At 33.7% G+C, this 27,871-nt stretch overlaps 1 protein-coding gene across 9 annotated transcripts in view; it reads right to left on the reverse strand.

The window, feature by feature from the left end:
• Positions 1–27,871, reverse strand: part of inpp4b (inositol polyphosphate-4-phosphatase type II B) — a 192,064-nt gene that overhangs the window by 126,373 nt on the left and 37,820 nt on the right. For 4 of the 9 annotated variants that reach the window (XM_051107142.1, XM_051107192.1, XM_051107122.1 and 1 more), the window contains exon 3: positions 9,678–9,757. In XM_051107142.1, coding sequence (XP_050963099.1) covers positions 9,678–9,757 — 80 coding nt within the window. Of the gene's footprint in view, positions 1–611; positions 703–9,677; positions 9,758–17,240; positions 17,612–23,029; positions 23,153–27,871 lie in introns of those variants that run through there. The other 5 variants (XM_051107168.1, XM_051107183.1, XM_051107150.1 and 2 more) reach the window with 5 other exon arrangements.

Raw genomic sequence — 27,871 nt, forward strand, 5'->3', positions numbered from 1 at the left:
ATTGACTTCTTTTAAATTGCATTGACTGCTCTAAAATGAGACACCAATGTTTCAGGAGTTTAGGACACAGAATAGGACACATACTTATTCGATAACTGTTTTATTTCCTATTTGGGTTTATGCATAAACTTTATTTTTTAAGAATGTTTTTTCCAAGGCATTGTTAGATGCTAGTGTTTTCTGTCATAACTATGCAAACATTTCATTTCATTTCATTTATTTATTCTCTTTTCATGGTCATACAACACAAAATACCACAACAATCCAACAACACAACCAAAAATACAATCCATGACAAAAAGAACAGGAGTAGGATGAAGAAAAAAATCTTATAAACTCCTACCCCATTCTAGTATTATAAAATTTACAAATTAAATTAGATGACCTCACAGACATGAAGAGAAAAGGAAAAATCCTTCCAATATTATTAATTAACTTACACAACGTTAAACAAACAAAAACAACAATTTTACAATAATAATAATTCTGACAACAAAGAAAAAAGATAAAAACATCTGATTTCAAACCCAGTATCATAGCTATTAAACTATTTCGTTATGATGTTATTTATGTTATGATCTTGTTATGACATATAGCGCAACTGCACTCACGGTGACCCGAGTTTGATCCCCGTCTTGAGGTCCTTTGCCGATCCCACACCCCTCTCTCCTCCCAGCTCTTTCCTGTCATCTCTCTACTGTCCTATCACAAAAAAGGCATAAAAAGCCCAAAAATATAAGTAAAAAAAAAGAAAAAGTTTGAATTTGTGGTGGCTGTGTTTTAAATTAAATTATTACACAGCTCAGACTCTTTCGGGGCAACTTAAGTCAGTGCTATATGCTTGATAATTTTTCTTGGCGGAAGCTTTGTGTTTGCTTAGCTAATAAAATATTAAAGCTTAATTCAATATTATGTGTACAGTTTCTTAATTCTGTCATCCTGGTATCGTTGACTTGCTCTATTGTTTCATACAAACGCAGCTGCTGCCATTTTTTTTTTTTTTTTGTCATTGTAATGGATTATAAGATAACTAACAAACTAGTAGTACTACTTAATTATTTATGTGGTGAAATGTTGTGTAAGAAAACTGGTATGACTGCACGGTATCCCTAAATGTCTAGTTTGAACTTGCTGTTTGCTAGCAACTGATTTCTTCATGGAAGCTTTGTGTTCAAATATTTCAACTCAGATCAGTGTTTCGTGTCAAATAATTTTGACACTAAACATCTAAATAATCTATCAAGCAGCTGTGTAATAAGTGGGATAATGTACATCCAGCCAGTTGTTATTGCAAAATAAAGATGTATGTTATCCCTTACTTATTATAATCTTAATTCAAGTGATAAAGGATTTTGAAAGTCTGACAGTAATCAGTGTTGAGTGCTACTGTAAGGTTAACTCTGCCTGGTTTAAATGTTTCAAAATGATTAACAGTTGAAAATATTAGAAATTTAGAAAAGTAATCAAAAAGTAATTAAAAGTAATGTTGCATTACTTTAATAAAGTCACTGAAAAGTTACACTACTTATTACATTTTAAATTAAGTAACTTGTAATCTGTAACCTATTACATTTCCAAAGTAACCTTCCCAACACTGTCAACTTGTAATGTTAATTGTTCATTTATGCAATCAATGGACTAAATGATAACAGTGTTACCAAATATATTTTATATTCCTACAAAGAATTTATTAAAAATCTGTTTGCATACCTTTTATTAAAATGACTCAGACTACAAAGTACAACATGTATGCAAAAAAGTTACATTTTATAGTAATGAATAATTAAATGCAATTAAGTGCTGTTAATCAATTAAAAAAAAAAAAAATAATAATCCAGGGCTCTATGCTTACTTTTCTTTTTAGGAACACAGTCAAAATTTCAGGAGCACCTTCTAATCAAAATATCTGATCAAAAATGAGCTTTCCCACTGTGAGGTGATATTTGACTCCTTAGTGATTTACAGGGGAATTTTGTTTTTACCTTTGTAATGGAATTTTTTTTTACTTTATTAAAAGTATGTCATCTTTTATGTCAATGTTTTAAAAAATGATATTTTATAAGCTTTTTAAAATTTCTAATTAAAACAACAGAATACGAATAAGTTACCAATCAAATGAAATCAGTATGAACAAAATGAATATGTAGTACAGAGGTGGCACAAAAGTGGCTTGTAGGTGTATTATCATATGTTTGATGCGACTCAGAGGTGGCATGAGTGCAATCATATAAATTCATGTTAAGATTAATGTTTTAAATATAACATTTTGAATACCGAAATATTAAATGATTTAAATAACTGAAAATACATTTTAAAAATGAAACTAAAACTGCCAGTAGGCGGCGGCAAGTCACTGATTTAATTACTGAATCATTCATTCATTTGAATCGTTCGAACGGTTGATTCATTCAGGATTAAAGCAAGTGACTGTCTGTATGAAGGGAAATTGAATCATTGACTCACCAGATTTGTTTAAAAACGCACGTTCATTCATAAATGAAATTCACCTCTGCCTTACTGCTTGTTTGACTAGCACGTGTTGCTGAAGTGAAGTTGGAGTGGGCGTCTGAAAAGTCTCCTATTTGATGTGGTCATTCTGCGACTAAATAAATGCACTTCTTGTGAAGAAAAAGAGACAGAAGCAGCAGTTGTGTGGGTTGGCCAACCCTAGCTCCACACCTGCGTCAAATAGTTTTAACAGTGTTAAACTGGAAAAATTAATCACCTGTGATTTTGACAGCTGTATTATTTTCCAATCACAGTCCATATTCCTGTTAAATACTTACACGAAACAGAGTTTCAGCTTTCGTTACATGCTAATAAATCTAGAACAAACAAAGACATCAACGCTTCCTTCCCTCTGTTGTGTTCGGTTTGCTCTCTGCATTTATTACGCTGCACTTTAGCAGGCTAATTGAATCAAATAATTCATTTTCATTTCAACAACAGCAGCCGAGAGGCTAAAGGATGAATCAGGAAATGTAGGCCAGCAACCCGTCTAAACACGAGCTTCATTCATCTCTATACTGATTTACGTTGGTTTCATTTAGGGCTGTAAATGATTCTCTCTCTCCTCCTCGCGCCCGACATCTTCCAGCTGGCGGTGATCTTGAACGTCTTACGGATATGCATGAATATTCACTTACAGCAGGTACTCAAACCAAGGTGTTTATGTGATGCGTAATTGAAATACGACCGTATTAAATCATCCTCGTCTTCTTGAGCTCCTTGTCAAATCTGATCGCACATGCGTTTTATAAACGAGCCCCAAGATGCTTCTAAAGACTTTTTCCTGAAATTCTCCGGCGACCTGAATGAACTTCCAAAGACGCACATTTATCAAAGCACACTTCCTTCTTGATAAACACTAGCCGGTGATTGTGTGAGCAAAGCCTCGGTTAAGTGCTACTAAGATGAGGGTTAATGTTACTCATTTATCTCAACAGTTTAGGACCATAGGGACAGGGTTATGTGAGGTGAGCTAAGCATCATGAGATGAGATCAGATAAACTGCCTTCCTGCTCGTCCGTTGCTGGGCTTGTCATTAGCAACATACAGTATTTACATGAAGCAAATCACTTTGTAAACAATGTCAGTTCATGCTAAAAGCAGCATTTGAAAAACAATTTTATACTTGTGCACCAGGCAGTTTTCTCCTCTGAATGTTCTCCATGCACTTTTAATCAACCCCACACAGGGTCCAAAATGAAAGCTGAATTTTTTCATAAAATAAAGACTGATTCCTGAAAGAATAGCTGCTACTTTTGAAAAAGCATCCATGCTCACATGAAATGAAATGACTCTTTTGTGTGATTCTACATTCATGCTGTCAAGTGTCAGTATTCAAAAGGACTAAAAAAAGAATGAATAATTATATGTAACTACAAAAATACTAATGTAATAAGCTATTCATCATCCTGTGCAACATTAAAAAAATACTTTGGTTTGGCAACTGGTAAGTCAAATTAAAGAAATTAAAATGATAATCTCCATAAAAAAAAAAAAAGGACAGTTATAAATATTGCTGGAGGACAAATATTCTCAATCTATTCGCCATTTGCAGGTAAATCCAAAATTGAACTCAAAGTAAAGAATGCAAAGTGAAACCAGTTTTTTTTTTTAGGCTGCAAATGACATGCAAATATTTTTGCTAGAAATATATAATTGGGAAAACAAAGTTGCATTATCATAGCAATATATATATATATATATATATGTCAAAACAAAGTTGCACTATCATAGCAAAAAACAACAAAAAACTAAAAAACTATATATATTCCCTTGCAAAAAAAAAAAAAAACGTAAAATTTGATGCAAAAAATATAATAAATGTACAATATATATTTCATTGACAGCTATGAATATAATATAAATATTATAAATCTAAGTATATAAATGTTCTCAATTTATTCACCATTTGCAGTTAAATCTTTGAATTTAACTCTGAATGCTTTGGACAATTAGATAAATGATACAATGCAACTGCAATAGTACTATAAATAATGCAAATAATTTATAATTATGGTCAAAAAGTTCACCTGCCATTAGCAGGCACATTTAAAAGAAAAAACAGTAATTTAGCAGCCTGATCTCACTGATGATGAAACTTTCATGTGGTGAAGGAGGGATTTTGTTTTTAATAAGAGTGAGCTGCTAACATTTAGAGGACGCTAGAATTCATTCGCCATGGGTACGGCACGTCTCTACCCATAAACTCCGTTCCAATCAATACACGGACTGTAAAGTGATTGAATTCAAGACTCAAAGATCTCCAGCGCAGGCCGCTGTTTATTGCCCTAGACTCCGAGCATCTAAGACTGCTTGGATAAGGATCTATAAATAACTGAATGTGTCATGATATAGAGAGAGTAAGAGATAAGCCAGAAACGAAAAGGTGACCTGCAAGCGGACGAAGAGAGGAAAGACAACACTTCCTGAAACACAGCGTGGCAGAGCTGACAATTGTGTGAAAGGTTTCGGCCGGGTCGAGCAATAGAGTCACAAACACACACGAGGCAGGCACTGCTCTCCTATTATTTGCACAACAAAAACAACTGAAGACTAACTAAAAAGTTGAAAAGTTTCTGTACCATAGACATAGAAAATAGTGCGCTGATTATGGACAATTTAAGACAGAGAGCTCAAGAGTGCTGACAACTTTTTCAGCAGAAAGTTTTGGAAAGTATTTTCCCCATACATGAAATACACTGCAAAGCATTTCAGCCATGATCCAAACAAAAGCTCTGAGATGAATCACAATATTACACATCAATAAAAGACCATGCATTTTAAATCTTTTATAGGTGAATCAACTACTCATTCCATGAAGCACTGCGAATGATGCAATCGAAACAATACAATAAAAAATATATAAAATAATTCAGCACTAAATGTATTTATGCACTGAATAAGCACATCAAAATATAATAAATAGATACAATTATACTCAGATAAAATTATAATAAGAATTTAAAATCACAATAAATTATTAGCTACACTACCGTTCAAAAGTTTGGGGTCAGTAAGACTTGTAATAGTCTTTAAAGAAGTCTCTTATGCTCATCAAGGCTGCATTTATTTTATTAAAAATATAGAAAAAAAAACAGTAATATTGCAAAATGTTTTTACAATATAAAATAATGTTTTTTATTTTAACATACTTTAAAATAGAATTTATTCCTGTGATGAAAAGCTGAATTTTTATCAGCTGTTACTCCAGTCTTAAGTGTCACATGATCCTTCAAAAATCATTCTAATATGCGGATTTATTATTAGAATGATCAATGTTGGATAATATCAACAGTTGTGCTGCCAAATATTTTTTGGAACCTGTGATTTTTTTTTTTTTTTTTTTTTTTCAGGATTCTTTCATGAATAACAAGTTTAAAAAGTACAGTGTTTATTCAAAATCTAAATATTTTATAACAATGTAAATTATTTATTATTAACTTTTAATAAACTTTTAATTATTAACTTAATACATCCTTGGTGAATAAAAGTATTAATTTCTTAAAAAAAAAAAAAAAAAGAAAAGAAACAATAAAAATGTACTGACCTCAAACTTTTGAACGGTAGTGTATATGTACACATTTTTTTGTTAAATTTTTACAAAATATTCAAATGTATTATAATATGATTCTCACCCCGGAAAAAAAATACAACTATTGCTTTTGAATAACACCAAAAACTACACATAAATATAATACATAATGGGATTCAAATGTTTGACCACATTCAAATAAATAACATTTGCTGTAGTATTTAAATATATTTTAAATATACATATTTCTGGAAAAAAAAAAACACAAAAGAAATATTTTATATTCTAGACTATTTCTAGGTTACTCTCAAGGTAAATGAGAACCATGACTCTTCATACACCCGCTTAACCAGCACTTAACTACCTAAAAACTATCAAATTAATAAATTAATACAGTTATTTTGGTAGGAAAATTCAACAACACAAAGAATTAAATTAATTCTAAATTAAAAGAATTAAATTATCTCACAATTCATACATTTGTTCTTAGAATTGAGACATAAACTCAGAATTCTGACTTCCTTTTTCGCAATTCTGAGTTTACGTCTCAAGATTCAAAAATTCTCAAAGTTTACATATTGAAAATCTAAGTTTACGTCTAACAGTTTTGTTGTTTCCCGCCATGATTTGCAATTCTGTCTTTATGCTGAGAAAAATATATGTATATTAAAAAATTATATATATTATGGGATGGCCACATTTAAATACATACGAACTGCTGTAGCATTTAAATACATACATTTTCTACACTATTTCTAGGTCACTCTCAAGTAAATAAGAGCCATGACTCTTCATACACTGCAAAAAAATAAAAATAAATAAAAAATCAATAAGTATGATCAATAAAGTCATGGCAACATACGTTTTTCCATTACTTTAACCAATTTCAATCTCTTTATATGAGTTATATAAGATTCAATTAAGAAAGAAAGAAAACAGTAACTGAACAAAGACAATGACTAAGTTTGATAAAGCTTTTAAGCTTAAAAATAGGTGTACAGATCATACATTCTTCCATTGAAGCTCAAGATGCTCTTTGAAACTTCTCAGATCACCCTGAAGCTGCAGTACTGCTTTAATTAAAGCAGAAGAGACCCAAACCAAACACTGCAATAATCTGAAATTCAACTTCATTTTTCAATTCAACATATACCATTTTACAGTACAGGAAAAAAAAGCTTTCCAGACTTGTGGAGCCCATGTACTGTACTCCTTGCTGCATTACACAGTCCTTTTGTACTTCTGCTGCTCCTCACCAAAGAGAACCGCTATTCTGAGCTTCAAGAGAGACAGAAAGAACGACAGAGACAAAACAGCCAGCCACCAACAGCGAATCAGAGCAAACAACACGAAGCGAGGGCCAGTGTCTACACTGTACCATAGGCAATATGCTAAATCTAGAGAAACAATAATCAATATTAACACTAATGTTGTAGCAGTGTGCAGGGAATCCCTCCGGCTGTCACTCAAAGTCACAACACTATCAATCATGACTAAGCAGCAATCCTCTGCTTTAGAAACACAGCACGCTTTCTTAATGTTTACTGCATGCTTACTGTCAAGGAGACTTATGAGGGCGCTCTTCATAGCACAGCTCTCCGAATTGGCCAAAACAATCTTTGAAAATAGCCATTTTGGTCACATTTGGAGCAGATCCAGTGTGTCCGTGTTCACAGGAAAGAAAAACTGCACGGAAACAGCTGTTTGAATACAGAATCATTTAGTGAACGACAACAAGGCAACAAAACAGTCAGTTTTCAGGTCTCTCTCAAGGCCCTGATGGCACGATGCAGATGCTTATGGATATGAATGTGGCCTGCCTGCACCGTCTGTACTAATTTAGAACACCAATTTGTCATTTAATTGGAGCTTAAATGTGATTTACAGTACATTTACAGGAACAAGCCCACTGGGAGGAGTACAATGGTGATCACTGCTAATGAATCATCTTTGTGGGATTTGAACCTACAACCTTTTACGCTGCCAGATTAGATCTGTAACTAGTAAACCACACAACACTACCTAGTTTTCATATTTACCGTCTTAACTAGCCCTTAACCACCTCAAAACTTTCCAAACTAGCATATAATAAGAATGGACTGAAGCATTTCATGTTAATATAGTTATTTTTGTAAGAAAATTCAACAAAACAAAGGTTCATATATTAAATTAAAATGTTTAATATCTATTTTTGTACAATAAATTAAATTGTGATTTTTTAAATCTCACAAATCAGACATTTTTTCTCAGAATTCAGATATAAACTCAGAATTCTGAGTTTACATCTCAGAATTCTGAGTTTACATCTCGGAATTCTGAGTTTACATCTCGGAATTCTGAGTTTACATCTTGCAGTTCTGGGTTTACATCTTAAATTCTGAGTTTACATTTTGGAATTCTGAGTTTACATTTTGGAATTCTGAGTTTACATCTCGGAATTCTGAGTTTACATTTCGGAATTCTGAGTTTACATCTCGGAATTCTGAGTTTACATTTTGGAATTCTGAGTTTACATCTCAAATTCTGAGTTTACATCTTGGAATTCTGAGTTTACATCTCAAATTCTGAGTTTACATTTCGGAAATCTAAGTTTACATCTCGGAATTCTGAGTATACATCTCAAATTGAGTTTACATCTTGTAATTCTGAGTTTACATTTCAAAATTCTGAGTTTACATCTCAGAATTCTCAGTTTACACCTCGGAATTCTGAGTTTTCTGAGTTTATATTTCCGGGGGAAAATCTGAAAAAAATAATAATAATACGTTGAATACATTATTTCCAGGTCACTCTCAAGTAAATAAGAGCCATGACTCTTCATACACTGTAAAAATAATAATAATAATAATATGATCAAGTCATGGCAACATATGTTTTTCCATTTCTTTAACCAATTTTTTATATGAGATTGAGCTCAAATTTTGTAAGTCTGTTTCATATAAGTTGAATTAAGTGAAGATAAGTTTCACATTCAAGTTGCCAGTGAATGAATTTTTAAAATCTCATAAATCAGACATTGAGATACAGAACTGAGATACAAACTCAAAATTCTGAGTTCCTTTCTTGCAATTTCGAGTTTACATCTCACAGTTCTAAAAAGAAAAAAAAAAGTAATTACAACTCGCAATTCTGAGATTATATATTCTGAGAAATAAAACTGTAAAACGTCTGAATTGTCAGATTAAAAAGTCATAATTACTATTTTTTTTTTTAAATCCATGGAAGAAACAAGCTTCCAAATAAAATAGATCTATCTGACTCTAAATTCATTGGAATTTTTTTTACATTATTCCACATCCCTAAATGTGTAAATAACATAAATCTACCACGCTATAAACCACCATGCCACCTTGCCGTACCATAAAATGAAAACCCAAGCTTAGCATTCATTGGACAGTTAGATCGAGCTGTGTGGCAACCAAATATGTGCTAAATACAGGAGCAGATGGCCTGTTTTCTACTGGAGCTTCAGTACTGTTTGATCAGCTGTGTGTGCCTGACATCATTCACCTCCGGAGAGCTCATCACACGTGCATGAATCCCAGCAAATGAAGTTTACACATAAAACGACAGCACGGCCTCGATGAAGTCAGCCCTGCAGACAATGATAAAACTCACATCCCACAATGCAACTCACCTCAGGCTGAGAGAAAGCTGCTGGTCCTTGGACTGGAGGAGATCGGCCACGGAGAAGCTGCTACTTCCCAAGAAGTTGGTCTAGAGGGGAAACACAGGAGAATGTGGTCATGACTTGAAGGCAGATGTCAGTCAACTGTTGAACATGCGTGATAAACGCATCCTTTTCATTATTGATGTCACTATATGTAAACCATACCACAACTTTGTGTAACAGTTGCTTTTTAAATTCCATATAAATTTCTGAATTTGAATTTAGGTAACAAATAGAATGTAGAATTGTACTGCAAATTTTGAATTTTATAAAGCAGAACTACATTTTCAATTCAAAATCATATAACTGTTTTTAACTAGAAAATCGAAGTTTGAATGCTAAGAAAGTCTGTCTGAAGATATAGTCATTATAGACAACTATATGAGACAGATAAAAGAATGGATGGAGGGACTGAACAACAAACAGAGAACAACAGACAGAACAATCGATAGAATGATAGAACGATGGATGGATGGATGGAATGATAGAAAGATAGAATGACAGAAAGATAGAACGATAGATAGAATGATAGAATGATAGAACGATAGATAGATAGATAGATAGATAGATAGATAGATAGATAGATAGATAGATAGAACGACAGATAGAACAACAGAATGATACACTGAACGGCAGATAGAACGACAGAAAGATAGAGCGATAGAACGATAGATAGAACAATAGATAGAACGACAGAATGACAGAAAGATAGATAGAACGACAGAAAGATAGAACAACAGAAAGATACACAGAACGGCAGATAGAACGATACAAAGATAGAACGATAGATAGAACGATAGATAGATAGATAGATAGATAGATAGATAGATAGAATGATGGATGGATGGGTGGAATGACAGATAGAACGACAGAACGATAGATGGTTTGCAAAAAACATTTTCATTCCTGTCACACAGTAATCATCTGCTCCCGGCAGCCTGGAAACATGTTTGTGTGTTTATGCATGAATCCAGCAGTTGCAGTGAGCATGAATAAACACACAGTACAGGAAAGAAGCCATCAATACACACACACAAACACACATGGTGGACAAGAGACAGATTGCTGGAGCAACAAGAATAGAGTTGAAGAGCAAGAGAAATGGAAAATGATGCAAGAAAACTAGAAAAAGCAAAGTTTTGTCAAAAAAGTTTGAAGTTTAGCAGTCACTACACAGACAGACAGACACTGGCAAAGGCCGACAGACTATACTGAAAGCTCTAGGAGGAGTGACGGTTCATAAATGTCTGGTCTCAGAAGGATGCAGCAGCTTAAACACAACTGTTTTGTCAAGCAACATAATGAGAAAACAGAGACATAAATGTGGACTGGATGTGTTCATTGCTCTGGTTTTGTTCCGCTGAGAGAGAGACGGTCATAGCAAGGACATGCAGCCCTCTACGCTGCCTTAATTAGTGATTACAACACACACACACACACACAGACACACACACAGGAATCCCTCGACATTTCTCAAAAATTAATTAGCATGCCACATTCTTCACTGTACAGACTATGTGCAGGCCAAAACAGACTCTGGTTTTTGGGTAAAATGCTGTGGAATTGATTTATACACGTTAAATGGAGCAGAGAGTCTTTGGGCCATTCTCACACCGAGCTGGTTTGGAGTATTTGTGTCTTCCTTGGTTATTATTATGGAAATTGCATAACATCAAATATTATATATAATCTTTCATACATTTCTGAAGGATCATGTGACACCGAAGACTGGAGTAACAGCTGATAAAAATTCAGCTTTGCATCATCAAAATAAATTATATTTTACAGTGTAATAAAACAGACAACCATAATTTTAAATTGCAATATTATTTACAATTTTTTCTGTATTTTTATTAAATAAATGCAGCCTTGATAAGCATAAGAAACATATATGGAAATCTTTTTTTGGAATCTCCTCATATAACATTCTTCAACACCTCCCCTACTCCACAAATCCAGCTCACTTTAAAATGACTTCAAAGCAAGCAAGACAAGCACAAAATATCACCAAATGTTCCCGTCATTTGCATGTTTGCCTTTTTTAAATAACGATTTACTCGTAAAGGCGCGCGTATGGTGTTTACCAAGACAAAGTGTTGTCAGAGATCAAGACGAGATCTTGTGCTTGACAGGATAAAATACGTGGGAATACGGCATACAGTTTGCCTCTGACAGTAACTGGGAACAAGAGTGTTTATTTCAGAGCAGGAATTGGTTTAGCATCATCATCATCATTGCTTCAATTTAGCTAAATAAAAAGGTCACTAGTCACTATGCAGGAGGTTAAAACAGGGCGAGTAGTGATTTATTGATGTTTTACATGTGCTGAAAAGGTTACAGGCCAATTCACAGTATTGACACAGTAAGACTTTAGTGGAAGAGCTAGATGTGTGTCGAGATATTAGCTAAATCCTCTACATACACTTCAAATGTACTACTAGATGTGAACCTTATAGACACAACATGCAGTGTACAAATACTTCTCTAGCTTGTCTTAGGCTAGGTCTCTTATGTAAAGATTGCAGGAACACAATCTCAGGCAACATTACTCCACATGTAACAGTATGCTAAATGTGACGAAAAGATCAGCCATGCAACTCTAAAAAAAACGCTGCCCATGCAGCACAATTGGGTTCAGAAAGTAACGAGATAAAGGACGAACTAATGCAACCACTGATTCTAGTTGTCTACATATATCTACATATACCACTCACACTGGTTGCAACTAGAGACTTGAGGCAAAAGACCTTAAAGGGACAGTTCACTAAAAAATGAAAAATACTCCATGATTTACTCACCCTCAAGCCATTCTAGATGTAAATGACTTTATTCTTCCAGATGAATACAATCAGAGTTATATTAAAAAACGTCCTGGCTCTTGCATGCTTTATAATGGCAGTGAATGGGTGTTGAGATTTTGAAGTCCAATAAAGTGCATCCATCCATCATAAAAAATACTCCACAGAGCTCCAGGGGGTTAATAAAGGCCTTCTAAAGTGAATTGATTGGTTTGTGTAAGGAAAGTATCCATATTTAATACTTTATAAACGGCATGTCCGCTAACTGTCGTATATGCATTCACGAGAGAGTGGCGTTCCAGTAGATGACACAGGATGTATGTGTAGTGTAAGCTCCAGTCTCGATAGAACCAAGTTTTGTTTAAACCAAAAGAAAACCATTCGCAACTGAAAACTACTGCGCAAAAATGAAAAAATATTTAGGAGCACCAGTGCGACTGACCCGACATATTTGTGTTTGCGCTGAGGGAAGATTAAAAGGTTTCTACATGTTTTTGCAACGTTAAGTAATGTATCACAGACATTTCTAACGAATCCTTTCATAAACAAAATGTAGAGAGAGTAAACAAGATATTCATTGTGCAGTGTAGAGAGCTTCGATGACTATAATTAAACTTTGCGAGATCGTACTGAACTAAGATGAGTTACAACTTTTATGATTTTAAGGGAGTTTGTAAATGAGATATTGATTTAATACAACAGTTAAATAAACAAGAAGTTGATATTATGTGACTTACGTTGTCATAACTGAGCTGCTGCGCATCTACATTCAAACACAGCATCTTGTGAACGCGTGTAGGACAGTTAGTTAACTACAGTTTATGAAGTTTTAAATATTAATATTTTTCTTACACAAACACATTGATTCACTTCAGAAGGCCTTTATTTATCGACCTGGAGCTGTGTAGAGTACTTTTTATGATGGATGGATGCACTTTTTGGACTTCAAAATCTCAACACCCATTCACTGCCATTATAAAGCTTGGAAGAGCCAGGACATTTTTTAATATAACTCTATGACTGTAGATAGATCTGAAAGAAGAAAGTCACATATACCTAGGATGGTTTGAGGGTGAGTAAATCATGAGGTAATTTAAATTTTTTTTGGTGCACTATGCCGTTAAATACACACTGCAATTATCTATATATATTCTAGCTACAGGTGCAATACAGATATGACATTTGTCATCAGATGCAAATAGTTTAAACATAGGAAATAGCAACATTTAAGCACAAAAGGAGAAAATAACCACCTTAGCAATCATTTAACCACTTTTTTTATGAGATCTCCTGTATTATTTTACTGTACAGTATGTGTTGTTCATGGCTTTCTAAGCCCTATATACTTTTATTACTCAGCAGTCCTGAATAACTACTAATTTTATCACCTTGAACAAAACTGAAAATCATAAAACCTGTGATCTCCTTAGCAATATGAAACTGAACCTCAAAATCAACCTTTAGACCTTTAACAAGCATTTGTTTGCAAAATATTGAGATAGATACACTATTTAGTGTTTCTGGAGCGAATAACAACACTCATAATGACCTTTTACCCCAGAAGGCCTTTAGTCCTGTTGTACTTTACTCTAGAAATCCTCTGCATGATTTATCTTGCTTTTCTTCTTCTTAGAGCACTTCTATACAGACACACTCACAACAGTGTGAAATCTTGATAACAAACCACCTGCAGCGTAAGGGTTTTTGTTTTGCTGTATTGTCTTTCTTTCTTTCTTTCTTCCTTCTTTCTGTGCTGAAGCTCAGAGGCGACTCATGAAGGACCAGACAGCACCGCAGAAATAGTCTAAGTCTCAAGATGAGTCACATGCAAGAGCGTTTTTATCTCGTGTACTTTTCCAACTGCTGGTGGAGGAATTTTTCTGTTTTTAAAGGGCATTCTTTACACTGACCTCATCTGCGCCTGTATGTATCAAATACCTGTAAATACCTGTATGTATAAGATACAACAGCTAAAATTAAAGCCATTTATACTCCAGACAAAACAGCATCTAAAAAACGGTTACAAACACACATAAACATAAGCAATAAATGTGCATGGACACAAACAAACACACAGAAAAACGACAGTCACTGCCTCTCATTTTCACTAACAGCTTTATAGCTTTTAGCCAGAAGAAGGAGGACAATCTGCTCGTCATTCAAGCGGATGAACATAATGAAAACTGATAAACATTTCCTGAAGGAAGCAGCAGTATTTGCAAGGCAGCAAAACACGTCTTCCAGTTTAAGGTAAGTGTATGTGTTCGTCTGTGATTCAGTGTAAATGAAATGCCGCATCAGAGACGCTTTGGTGCTGTCACGTCAAACAGCACAGACACATGTAGGATCCGAGCAGCTCCACATGAGAAGCATCACATGCAACATGCAAAAAGTTCAGGCAACTTAATTAGCCAATAGTTATTTTTATTTCCAAAAATCTATTGATAAGCTTGTTAAAGGTTAATGCATTTTTATGACAATCGTTCACAAATTTTGTGTGTTTGTGGATTTGTAAATTTTTTCTAGCCACTTAATCAGCCAATGCACTACCCACAAGTGACATTCAAGTAATTAGAACTGACATATATCAACCATCTTAATGTAGTTTATAATGTATAATTAATTATAATTAAGCATGAAAGCATAATAAAAGAGTATTAAACTGTATAATATATATATTTTAAAAATTTCTTTTTTATACATTATTTATATTATTTAATTAATTTTATAATTAATTAATTATAAAAGATCATTTCTATATATATATATATATATATATATATATATATATATATAAAATTAGAAATGATCTTTTATAACTTTTTATATTTATCCTAATTTTTTATACATTATTTAGTTAATATTAGTTAATAAGTTAACATTGTGTAAAATGACAACCATCTTAATTTAGTTTATAATGTATAATTAATTATAATTAAGCATCAAAGCATAATTATATAATAAAGCATAATAAAAGCATAATAGAAGAGTAATAAACTGTATATATATATATATATATATATATATATATTACATATATACACACACACACAAGCACACACATATATATTGTAATTTTTATACATTATTTTTATTATTTTATGAATATATACATAAATATATATATATATATATATATATATTGATAACTAATTATAATTTTATATATATATATATATATATATATATATATATACATATATATTATAAAATTATAATTAGTTAATAATAAAAGTAATTTCTAATCATATATATATTATATATATATATTTACATTACTTAATGGTTAATGCATTTTGAAAGCATTTTTTTGTGAATGTAATATTGGTAAATATGTTTGAGATTAAGTTAATATTGTGTAATATGACATATATCAACCATCTTAATTTAGTTTATAATGTATAATTAATTATAATTAAACATCAAAGCATAATAAAAGAGTAATAAACTGTATAATATGTATATAGTCAACATTTGAAGTGGATCAAAACCTTTCATCAAAGTTGTCCTAAAATCAAAACAATATCCATTCTTGTCGAGGACAACTTTGGATTAACTTTTTTGATCCACTTCAAATGTTGACTACTGTATACATACATATATATATATATTACTTCTTATATTTTTTTCCTAATATTTTTATACATTATTTACATTATTTAATGGTTAATGCATTTTGAAAGCATTTTTTGTGAATTTAATATTGGTAAATATGTTTGAGATTAAGTTAATATTGTGTAATATGACATATATCAACCATCTTAATTTAGTTTATAATTTATAATTAATTATAATTAAGCACCAAAGCATAATAAACGAGTAATAAAGTATATAATACATAATTTTTTTAAAAAAATTTAATACATTACATTATTTAATGTTTAATGTATTTTGAATTTGAATGTAAACTTAATATCGGTAAATATTTTTGAGATTAAGTTAATATTATGTAATATATATATATATATATACTTCTTTTTTACACAATATTAACTTCATCTAGAAAATCTATATATAATATAGATACATATGGGTTTTTTTTCTCCTGCCACTCAAAAAAATCCACGTCGGTCTGATGTAAATCCAGTTTAGCACAAGCAACACTGAAATTACACACACTAGAAGAGCTTTAAATGTAGAACATTAAACAGTTCAAACAGAATTAAATCCAGTAGTTTAATACTAAGTGTTGAACAAACCCTCGCCAGCATGTCTGCCGAATATCAACATTGTTCTGCTTTGCAAGTGAAACAAGAGAAAGAGAAAAGATAAAAGTGAAGTTTCCTGACATTCATAATGAGCTGCTGCTGTCACTCTTTCTCTCTCTTTGTGTGTCGGAGGCTAAACACAAACTTCTGATCATGCCCTCCTATCGTCACCGGAGGAAGTGTGCACGCTCAAAACATGACACCGACACAAACACAGGCGCATGCTTACCTTGCCATCTAAATGAAGACACACCACACACGTCGGCTGTTTACATAAACCTAATTATGCCTCCAGACTACCTCAAAGAAACTTTCTGCATGCGAAGACTCAAAAAATACAATGCAGTTTAATCATAAATCATTCGATAACCTCCCCAGTGAGAGGTTTTGCCATATTTAGCTCACGTCTGGAGACTGCAAACTACAACACATCTGGCTCTTCAAAGACAACACATCTCACACTCCAAATTTCCCACACGGATCACGACAATGTCAGTCCAGTAGCACCAACCAGTCCATCCCACCTGTACGTTCAGGTCATTCGGCTTCAGGTGGCAAAAACAAGAACCCTTCAGACGATCCGCACCTGCAGAAACGCACTCTAAGACTGCATGTTGACATCCTGAAAGCAGACTCACTTGTTAAGAGTAGCGTTCTCACTCTGAGGTCCACAGAGGAAGTGTCCTAGCGGAGCCGTCGCGGGGCAGAACCGCCTGCATGAGACCGCATCTCCTCCTAATGGTACATTTGCAGACTCCTTCCCGTCTATGCATACCAGCCGGGGCGAGCAAACACGCGCACGCAGCGAGCACGCAGAGCGGCGACACGACCCGACTGAACGACTGAATAAACCACTGCAGATCTGAGCCCACGCCAGAGACGCTGAGAGAGAGAGGGAGAGAGAGAGAGAGAGAGAAAGGGGGAGGGAGTAAGACTGGGGAGGCGTGTAATACTCAGAGATTAAGGAAGGAACAGAAAAAAAATGAGAGAGAGAGAGAGAGAGAGAGAGAGAGAAAGAGAGTGCACACACTGTGAGAGAGAGAGAAAGAGAGAGCAACAACAAAAGTAGGTGAGACAGAAAAGAGAAACAGACACACCTCACACCGGTTAAACAGTGACGGGGGTCAGTGACTCAACAGCTACTTGAATTAAACAAACACACACTGATTGCATGTGTGTGAGAGATTGCTGTATGGTCCATATAGTCTGGTATTTGCATCCGTTTGCTCTGCAGTCCGAGGAATTACAGGCTTACAGCTAATCCACAAACACGCATCAGAGCCACGCTTTCTGAGAAAAAGGCAACCGTGGCTCCTCAAAAATATATATGGTTTGATAAAATAAGTGACATTATGGAATGAAAGCAAAGAAACATTATGAAACATCAGGTTAAATGCCATATAAGCCATATTTTATCTAAAGTAAGGAGCATTTATACAGTAACAGCGCCAACAGCATTTCTACAGAGCTGCAGCCAAAAGGACTATTTTCTCAGTTCCAGAATTCGTCATAGTTTGGTAAACTAAAATAAATTAATTATGAGGGTCAGAAAAGAAAAACGTCAAATTTGCTGCCGCTCATTCAGCTGTCGTATCAGGAATGCTCACACAGCAGCATTAACTATTTTTCTGTCATTTAACTCTCTATGGTACGCAATATGATATCAATGAGGAAAATTTTTTTTAATTATAACATTGTACCACAAAGGACAAAATTGTACATTTTGATATTTTCATGCAGAAAAAAATATATTTATTTACAACATCAATTTCTTTAACCAAACATTTGAACAAACAGATTTTTATTTTTGATGTATTACACCTTCATGTTTAATAAAAGTAAGATTTCATACCTAGATGTTGCTCTCAGGCAACACTGTACCATCGTGGATCATAAGTATAACCAAACTATCATATCTGTTATCATACCAAAACATTATAATTTGTGTTGTTTCGAAGTAAAAAATTAAAAATGATCATAACCTTATGCTCATATGCACCTTATCCATACAAGCATGAACATAAACATACAAGCACATGCATGTAAAATCTCCTTCCTCACTAATCTCACTGTTTGTGAAAGTTGAGGAAGCAATTCATCTCAACAGAAACATCATAAGATGTGCAGATATTGTATATGAATTACAAATCTTATAAATGCATTGCAATATCATGCAAAAATGCAAATACATGTAGACAATTCTAACTGTTTTCCTTACATATATCATATACATGTATTCTATGCTATATGCCTGCTTTTGCCATATGTGATTCCACTGCGGTACAATGTTGCCTTGAGGCAACATGCAGTTTTTTTGCAATTTCCTATGATACATTTGATGATATATTATGTAAAGTTTTTGAAAAATACTTCTTTACTAACCAGTGAAGGTGACTCAGATTTTTTGTCTGACTCAGCTGGCGCAGTTTCTTCAGAGCGGCTACAGGAGCTCTGATGATGACACGGTTGTTTCGCGATTGGCCAGATTCACCGCATGACAATGATCACATGTGTTTCGAGTTTATTCTAACATCCTCAAGTCCAAAAATGCTCAAAAATCTGTGTTTCTGTGTTTTTAGAACAGTAAAAGTGTTTTACTGTAGTCGCAATGTTATATTGAGTTACTTTTGTCATAAAAACACTGATAAAAGCATATATAACCCCACTTTATTAGTATTTTAAATAGAATATGTTTATGTTGAACATTATTCGTGTTCAGATGGCGCTGTATTAAGCAGTATATGAAAAGTGTTTCTGTTGCTCATGAAACATCTGTGTATTTTACCAATATTGCATTTAATTCACATCATCTGAGATAGAGTAAGCAAACACCACGAGAGCGTCTCTAACGAGAGCAGAAAGTGTCCGACTTGACGGCTCCGTTTTCAACTCTGCCCCTGACTGCTCTCGGCTACTCTCGTTGACCGCCGACTGTAGCCGTAGTTCATGTCGAACACACCTAATTTGGCCCCCTATGGGTCATGTGACCACTTTTTTAATTTAATTTATTAGTATTTGACTTCTTCTTTACTAAGATAGCATTGATCAATTAAATGGGTGACTCATTTTATTTAAAAAAGCAAAAATAGGCTTTGTTGCCTGGAAGGTTAAAGGATTAGTTCACTTCTAGAATAACCATTTTCCTGATCATTTATTCACCCCTATGTCATCCAAGATGTTTGTGTATCTTACTTCAGTCGAAAAGAAATTAAGGTTTTTGAGGAATACATTCCAGAATTTTTCTCAATGAAGGTCCAAACTGCAGTTTCAGTGCAACTTCCTAGCTGAGGAATAAGGGTCTTATCTAGCAAAACGACTGGTCATTTTCTAAAAAAATAAAAGTTTAAATACTTTTAACCACAAATGCTTGTTTTGACTTCATGCATTGCAGAATCATGTTGAAAAGTTCACACATGGTTTGTTCTTCGTCTGTGTACTTAGATTCAAAAAGGTAGAGTAGGGCGAAAAACATCTCATTTTCCCCTCCAACCTTAAAATCATCTGACGTTGTTTTGTAAAGGGCATTTGACTTTTTTGCATATTTGCTTTGTAAACACTGGGTTGGTATGAGGGCTTGAAATTTTTTTTTTTAAAAATTCAGTCGTTTCACTCCAAGCAGAATCGATATTTTAATGTTTCTGTTCCTGCTTTCCTCTGTATGTTACTCTGAGTAGAAAAACATACTGGTTAATACCATTTTTTTCTTTGCCTATAATAATAATAATAATAATAATAATAATAAATTACAAATGTATTTGACAGAAAAAAAACATTTTTACATTCAGAAATAATGTAGGTGAAAAAAAGCTAAATGTTTACAGACATTATAAACACAGTTATTAGTTTCCCTCTGTCCACAACAAATCCTCACAACAAAAAGTTAAAGCTAAGTGTTTAGGCTACAAAAATGTTGATCCAAAAACAAATTAAATTAAGGTGATGCCTACCTGTCTCATTCAGGCCATACTACCTGAATTTGTGATTGGTTGACAGCAAATTTCAAATATTAAATATAATATGACATTATTAACCGGTTAATGGCCATTTTAAATTGTTCATTTTGTTCGAAACTATAATATTTGATTTTGTTTCTGTTTCTTGTTCTGTCCTGTCAAAATGTTGTTTGTTTCAGGTTTTCATTTCCGTTTCCGTTCCTTGAACCGGTTCAGGGCCCTGGTTGGTACTTCCACCTACATAGTGTGTGTGATTACAAAATTGCTATATTCACAATAGGTATATCCCTAAACACATACTTATGTATCATTCTATACACTTTAAAAACCTGTATGACGCACTTAAAGGGACAGTTCACCCAAAAATGAAAATTTTGTCATTAATTACATGCGTCCAACACTGACATGGAAGAGAAGAAATTGTTAAATAAAATCATTATTTTTGTTTTGTTTTTTTGTGCACAGAAAGTATTGTCGTAGCTTCATAAGGTTAAGGTTGAACTACTGATGTCACATGGACTATTTTAACAATGTCCTTACTGTCTTTCTGGACTTTGAACGTGTCAGTTATGCTGCTGTCTACGCAGGGTCAGAAAGCTCTCAGATTTCATCAGAAATATCTTAATTTGTGTTCCAAAGATGAACAGAGATATTACAGGTCTGGAATGACATAAGCGTGAGTAATTAATGACAGAATCTTCATTTTTGTCTGAACTATTCCTTTAAATAACTGACTTCTGTATTTACTACATTGCTTATTTTATTTAAACTAGACCAAAATTCTGATTATTAAATGATTATTAAAGTTACTGAGGCGAATGCAGCTAAAAAACACCAGTGCTGGGTCGCAAGAGAAGAGGCAGGGCCTCCACAGCACTGTGATTGGCTGATTACCCTGTGAGTCATCTAAATGTGTCAAACTAGTGAAAATGGATAGACTACTTACAGAGTAAACAACTTAACCACTCAGACATCACCAGTTTTTGGTTAAATTGGGATGACCTTGAAATGATGATGTGCGAGTGAGCTGGTTTTTCAGCTGTGTGAAATTAAACCGCTCCTCTGTTTTATGACAGCTGCAGGGTTTACAGATAATTTGATAACTAATGGTCTGAAAAGAAGGTGAATATTAAAAAACTGAAGTAACAAATAAAAGCCACACAAAACTGCAATACTGTTCACTTTGATGCAATGTAAAATAGATGCGACTGATCACGTCTTAACATGTATCAGTCACAAAAATACCACATGCTTCTTTTTAGCCTACATTTTCACGCTGAGGTTTCTCACCAACATTTGCAACATTGTTGATTTACTGTACGTAAACCTGTTGAAATGATGCAGCAAACACAATCACTTAATCATCTTATTTTGAAAATATAGTTAATTGTACCTATAAAATAATATTTTTAAAGCATCTTTGAGAAACTCAAAGATCCTCAACTGAACCGTAAGACCAAAAAAAGACAAAAGTGCACGTAAAAGCAAAAAAAACTGATTGGCCACTTCACATGTCAATCAAACTGCCTCATACATTCTAAGTGGGCGGGTCTTAACTAGAATAAGCTGCGTATTCAATCTGATGATCAAAAGTCTGGCTATGTAAGACTGTTACATAACCTGTTACACCACTGAAACTGAATGATGACAAATTTATATCACATCATTAAATCATGACTTCTTCCTATCACTTAATTTTCCTGCTCTTGACAGTTGCTTCAACCACGCTGACCTCTGAGACTGTGAATACACAGAACTGAAAGCTACAGGTTACACATCACTAGATTAGAATTTCAATATCTCCGGTCTGTTTGTTTAAGCTTAATCTAGTTGATTTTAGACCTGCCTGAATGCTTTTTCTGTTATTGTAAACAACATTTAAACCAAAGCAACTTCTAAAACACACACAGAGTCAAGAGAGCGAAACACAGGTCATACTACACTGATATCTGTATCTGTCAGACGCTGTAGGCACATGCACACAACATCCCGAGGTAAATATGAGCGACCGAGACCGAACTTCCCATAATGACCTGATGTAATTCCCGCTGAACATGACACATGGATGGAAACAGTCATCAGCTCTCAAACATAGTCTCACGCTGTCTAGACTAATGTTTACTTACATCAACAGTGCAAAGAAAATGAAAATTCTCCATTTCCACTGTGACATTTTTCAGCGGGAGCATATGAGGATACTTACTTTCTCTTGAAGGTTTATGTGCATTTACTTAGCAGAAGATTAGAGGTAAGTATCTACGACAGAGAAGCACAGCTTGAACACATTTTCCACTGAGCAGTATGTATGATTCATCAGAAGTATCAGCGCACAAACACAGCCATACTGAAGAGTGACCTACCAGCTTGAACATCAAACACTAAAATGCTTCTCAACTTTCATAAACAGCGGCAGGCCACAGAATCAAATCATCATACAGCAGATCAGTCCACAACCGAGCTTACTCCAGATGGTTAACAACTCCAAACAGACAGGAAAACCAAGCAGTGTATGTCATTCCACAACATGCCCGTGCTCGCCTCAAACCTTCACATGACCAGTACAGGCCAATCTGCTCCTTAGCACCAGCTGGGATGAACTAAAGTCAATATTAGCTGCTTTGCAATTCATGAACAGGAAAAGGACTTTTCTGAATTGCAATTTAATGGAATTGCATTAGTCATATACAAGACAACACAATTTTCTGGCTAACCAGGTTATACCATTGAAATCAATCATGTCACAATTCAGAGTGGATTTTATTAAAGTACACACTATTTTCATCTCTTTATAAAAATAATGCCATCAAAATTTGAATACTGTCATTGTAAATTAAATAAAATGTAATATAAACCGTACTAATGATTAATGTCATATAAACAGTCAATAATAAATGTGTGTGTCAAAATATATGTAAATAATAATAATATATAAAAATAACATAAAATATATCATAATTTAAATATTGTCATTATTTTATAAATAAAATAATAATGCTAATACTAACGATTCATGCAATATAATTTTAACTGTAAACACAGAAATAATAATAATAATAAATGTACACAATTTTCATATGTACACATACACATTTATTTTTGACAAAAATTGTTAATTATGTTCTGTTAATATAATCATTATTATTAATTATATGAATTAAATTTTATATTACATTAAAGTGTATATAATTTTATACAATATAATTACAATAAAATGTCAAAATTGTGTAAATTAAATATAATTTAATAATATAATTAATATATATGGTTATATTAACAAAATGCAATGATATATATTTATGAACTATAAACACAGGTGTAATAATAATAAACATTTCCAGCATGGTAAATAAAAGTTAAGTTTATATAAAACGTATTAATGAAAAAAAAACATAAATACTATACATATACTATATATTCTATAGGTGTACATATACACACACATTTATTTTTGGCAAAAATTGATGTGTACATTATTTTATTATAATCATTATTATTAATTATAATAATTACATTTTATATTACATTAAATGTATATAATTTTATACAATTATAATTATAATAAAATGTAAATATTGTTTAAATTAAATATAATTTAATAATATAATTAATTTAATAATGGTTATATTAACAATGCAATGTTATATATAATGTTAACATGTTAAATAGAACAATAAAATATAAAATATATAAACATATATTTTTTAACGATAAACACAAGTGTAATAATAATTAACATTTCCACTATCAACATTAAGCAATAGTAAAATTCGTAAATAAATCAACATTAATCAAAATGCAATAAACACTCTCAGTCTGATCTGAAACTGAATTTTATTTTAAATGGCTTGAATTTAAAATGCATTTTCAATTCAAATCCCAAATCTGAAGTGCACACGAAACCCCTATAGCACCTCATCTTTCATTTTCACAATGCACAGACACCAGGCCAAAGCAAGGTTATGGCTCTTTCAGATGAGACTCATGAGTAGATCAGTGAGAGATGATGTTCAACCAGCAGGTCATTATCACAAAACAAACTCCCAGAGGGCATCTGGATCAATCTCACATCACCCTACAGGGCTTCATTTGGCCAGAATATCCATCTGACTCTACAGTACTACTTCTCAACAAATAAATAAAGAAACAGACGTGAAATATTGATTTGAGCTAAAACTATTATTTTATGCTAGAAGAAACAGACAGCAGATTGAAACGAAAGACATCCATGTTGAAAATCAGTCAGTTTAACGTTGTTAAAAAGATATCTGACAGCATAACTGACCAATCAGAATCAAGAATTACAGAGTATTGAGTAATAAGACAGCTGCCAGTATGTGCTTGGCAATTCAGCTGTAAGTCCCGCTCCAAAGCCAGACCTCGACGGTAATCCCAGACTGAGAGCGAGGGGTGCTCACGGGATGAGAGCTAATCAAATTGAACTCTGCGTCACCTCAGGCCTCAGCAGGCATGGAGGGCCAATCCTACAGCTTCCCTCTGAGGGATTCAAACGCGGTTTCAATTCAACAGGGGGAGTTACAGGAGGGGAACCGTGGACAAAACTGTTATTAATGCATAAACACTATGGTTTCAGTACAGCAGTGGATCTTTTTTCTTTTTTTATTATACCGTGCTTTACCGAACAAACTTTTGCTCTGCCTTTAAAAAAAACATAATTTTAAATCCCTAATAATCCCAGTGTCTGAAAATACATTGTTTTTAGATTTCCCCCTACTGTGACATCACTCTGGCATAAGCCCCGCCCACGACTACTGATGATTATTGACTCCGCCCTATTTAAACCACACATACAGTCTGCGCCACATACACTTTCCAAATGTTGTGTTTGGATGTACAAATGAGTCTCAAAAAACTGTGGGTGAATTTCATTTATGGAAAGAAATGTGCCAAAAAAGTCACATATTTGTACAAATCATTTTATGCCATCCTGCTTCGTAAACAAGGGTCAGTTCAACACAGGATTTGCACAGAAGCTGATTCTGAAAGATAGGACAATACCAGCTATTCATGTTTAAACATCATATCCAGAACAAGCAAGAATCGTCTCATATTTTCTGAATGTTTCCAAATCGTGTCTCTGGATGTGCTTGTTAGCATGCCGTACAGCTAATGTGGCTAACATGACCACTTGTCATTAGTTTCACTCTGAAAATAATAACTGTTTGCATATTTCTGACATTTTGGCTATGTGAGATTCTCCAGTTTTGTTGTTGATGGGCTATCTGAAGCACAAGCTGTAAAGGCTCCGCCCTCTTCTGGAAAGGGGGCGGGAGCAGCAACTCATTTGCATTTAAAGGCACAAACATGAAAATAGTGCGTTTTTGCTCACACCCAAAGAAGGGCAAATAAGACAAGCTATAATAAAAGATCTATGGGGTATTTTGAGCTGAAACTTCACAGACTTTTATCACATATTGTAAAAGGGGGCATAATAGCTTCCCTTTAACTTTTAAATCTAATAATAAAAATTATTTTCTATTTCTGTAGACAAGGACATCTATGGAAGCCACTAAAAAAATGTAGGAAGGTTATTGTGATTTTTTATCTCTTAATTCTGAATTTTTTCTCAGAATATATAAACTTCAAAATTAGTCAAAATTGCAAGATATAAACTTGCAAAATTTTGACTTTTTTACTCTGAAATTTGTGATATAAACACAACTGAGAAATAAAGTCACGAGAATCGCGACATATAAACTTGCATTTGCGAGAAAAACTCACAATTCTGACATCTTTTCTTGCAAATGTGAGTTTATATCTCACAATTCTGACTTTTTTCTAGCAATCCAGATTTTTTTTCTCAGAACTGTAAGACATATACTCACAATTGCGAGTTATAAAGTCCAATTTTGAGGGTAATGATATAAAAAAGTCAGAACTGTGAATCGAAATTCTGACTTTATCTCTCAGAAATGTGAGATAGAAACTCGCAATTGCGAGTCAAAGTCAGAATTGCGAGACATAAACTCGCAATTCTGAAAAATAAAGTCACAATTCTGAGAAATAAAGTCAGATTAAAGCGCTATTTAAAGTAAAAATATGTAAAACTGGAAGTGCTGTTTTTGTTCCATACACGTGTGTACCGAACCAAAAGACTCATACTGGAACCTTTCAGTACCAAATCATGTACTGTTACACCAGTTTAAATGTATTTATAACTTTCTGTTCACAGATATACAGCATTAATCATATGATTTCTAAGATCATGAGTGTTTTGAGCAAAAGGAGGAACATCTGACAGACACTCTAGAAGAAATAACCATGAGCCAATCAGGCCATGTGGTTCCGAGGTCAAAGGTCAGAGTTTGCGGGTTCTTATCTGACTCACTCACTCACAGAAACTGTCAGATAAGTTTGTTTCGCAAACGTACCTCTGCCCGCTTCTCATCTTCCTGTCTCTTTGAAGCATGCAGGTGGGCGGCTTGCAGATAAAATGACAATGACATGAAAATCCACATGCTTGATCATCTCAGAGCGAGCAAAGAGAGATCACAAACAGCACAGAGCAAGGTTTAGCAAAACTACATGCGTTAAGAAGTAATATTTGACCGACCAACATCAACAGATTGGCCTCTGGCCAGCCGACTCATCTGTAGTGACTTTGAAGACTGTAAGCGCAAGGTCATTTCACAGTCACTCAAACAGATGCAGTCAAACACTTGACTGAACAGTGAACAATCGCTCTTGATGCCGGTCAGAAAAGGGCCATCACACACAGACGCTCCTTCACACGACACTATTATCTACAGTAGGTATCTCTGACATGCAGGAAGACCAATTAGGGAAGTGGTTTGCATCTGCGGCTCTGTTCTAAAACCCAGTAAGCCGCCTACATAGGCAACATGAGTGAAAAAGAAACTCATAACTCACTTCATACACAGCAACTAAACACAGAAATACATGTGAAACGCGCTGGAAATGCGTCTCACAGCTGATCTAGATTTTGGCATCAACGTGTTGATAGGATTACAATGCAATACGCTAAGCATACTCTGATATCGGGTCAAATTTTCTATTAAAAAAATATATGTATAACAGTGGATAATTAGTGATGCATTCAGGTATTGAATGATTCATATTTACAAATCAACATTTTCAAAGAGCTTGTACAATTATGCTGTCTACCTTTTGAAACAGGCTTTTCTTTGTGCACATGATAATTTAAAAAACTGCATACAGAAGCA

Source organism: Labeo rohita, chromosome 1 (assembly GCF_022985175.1).
Source record: "Labeo rohita strain BAU-BD-2019 chromosome 1, IGBB_LRoh.1.0, whole genome shotgun sequence".
NCBI lineage: Eukaryota > Metazoa > Chordata > Actinopteri > Cypriniformes > Cyprinidae > Labeo > Labeo rohita.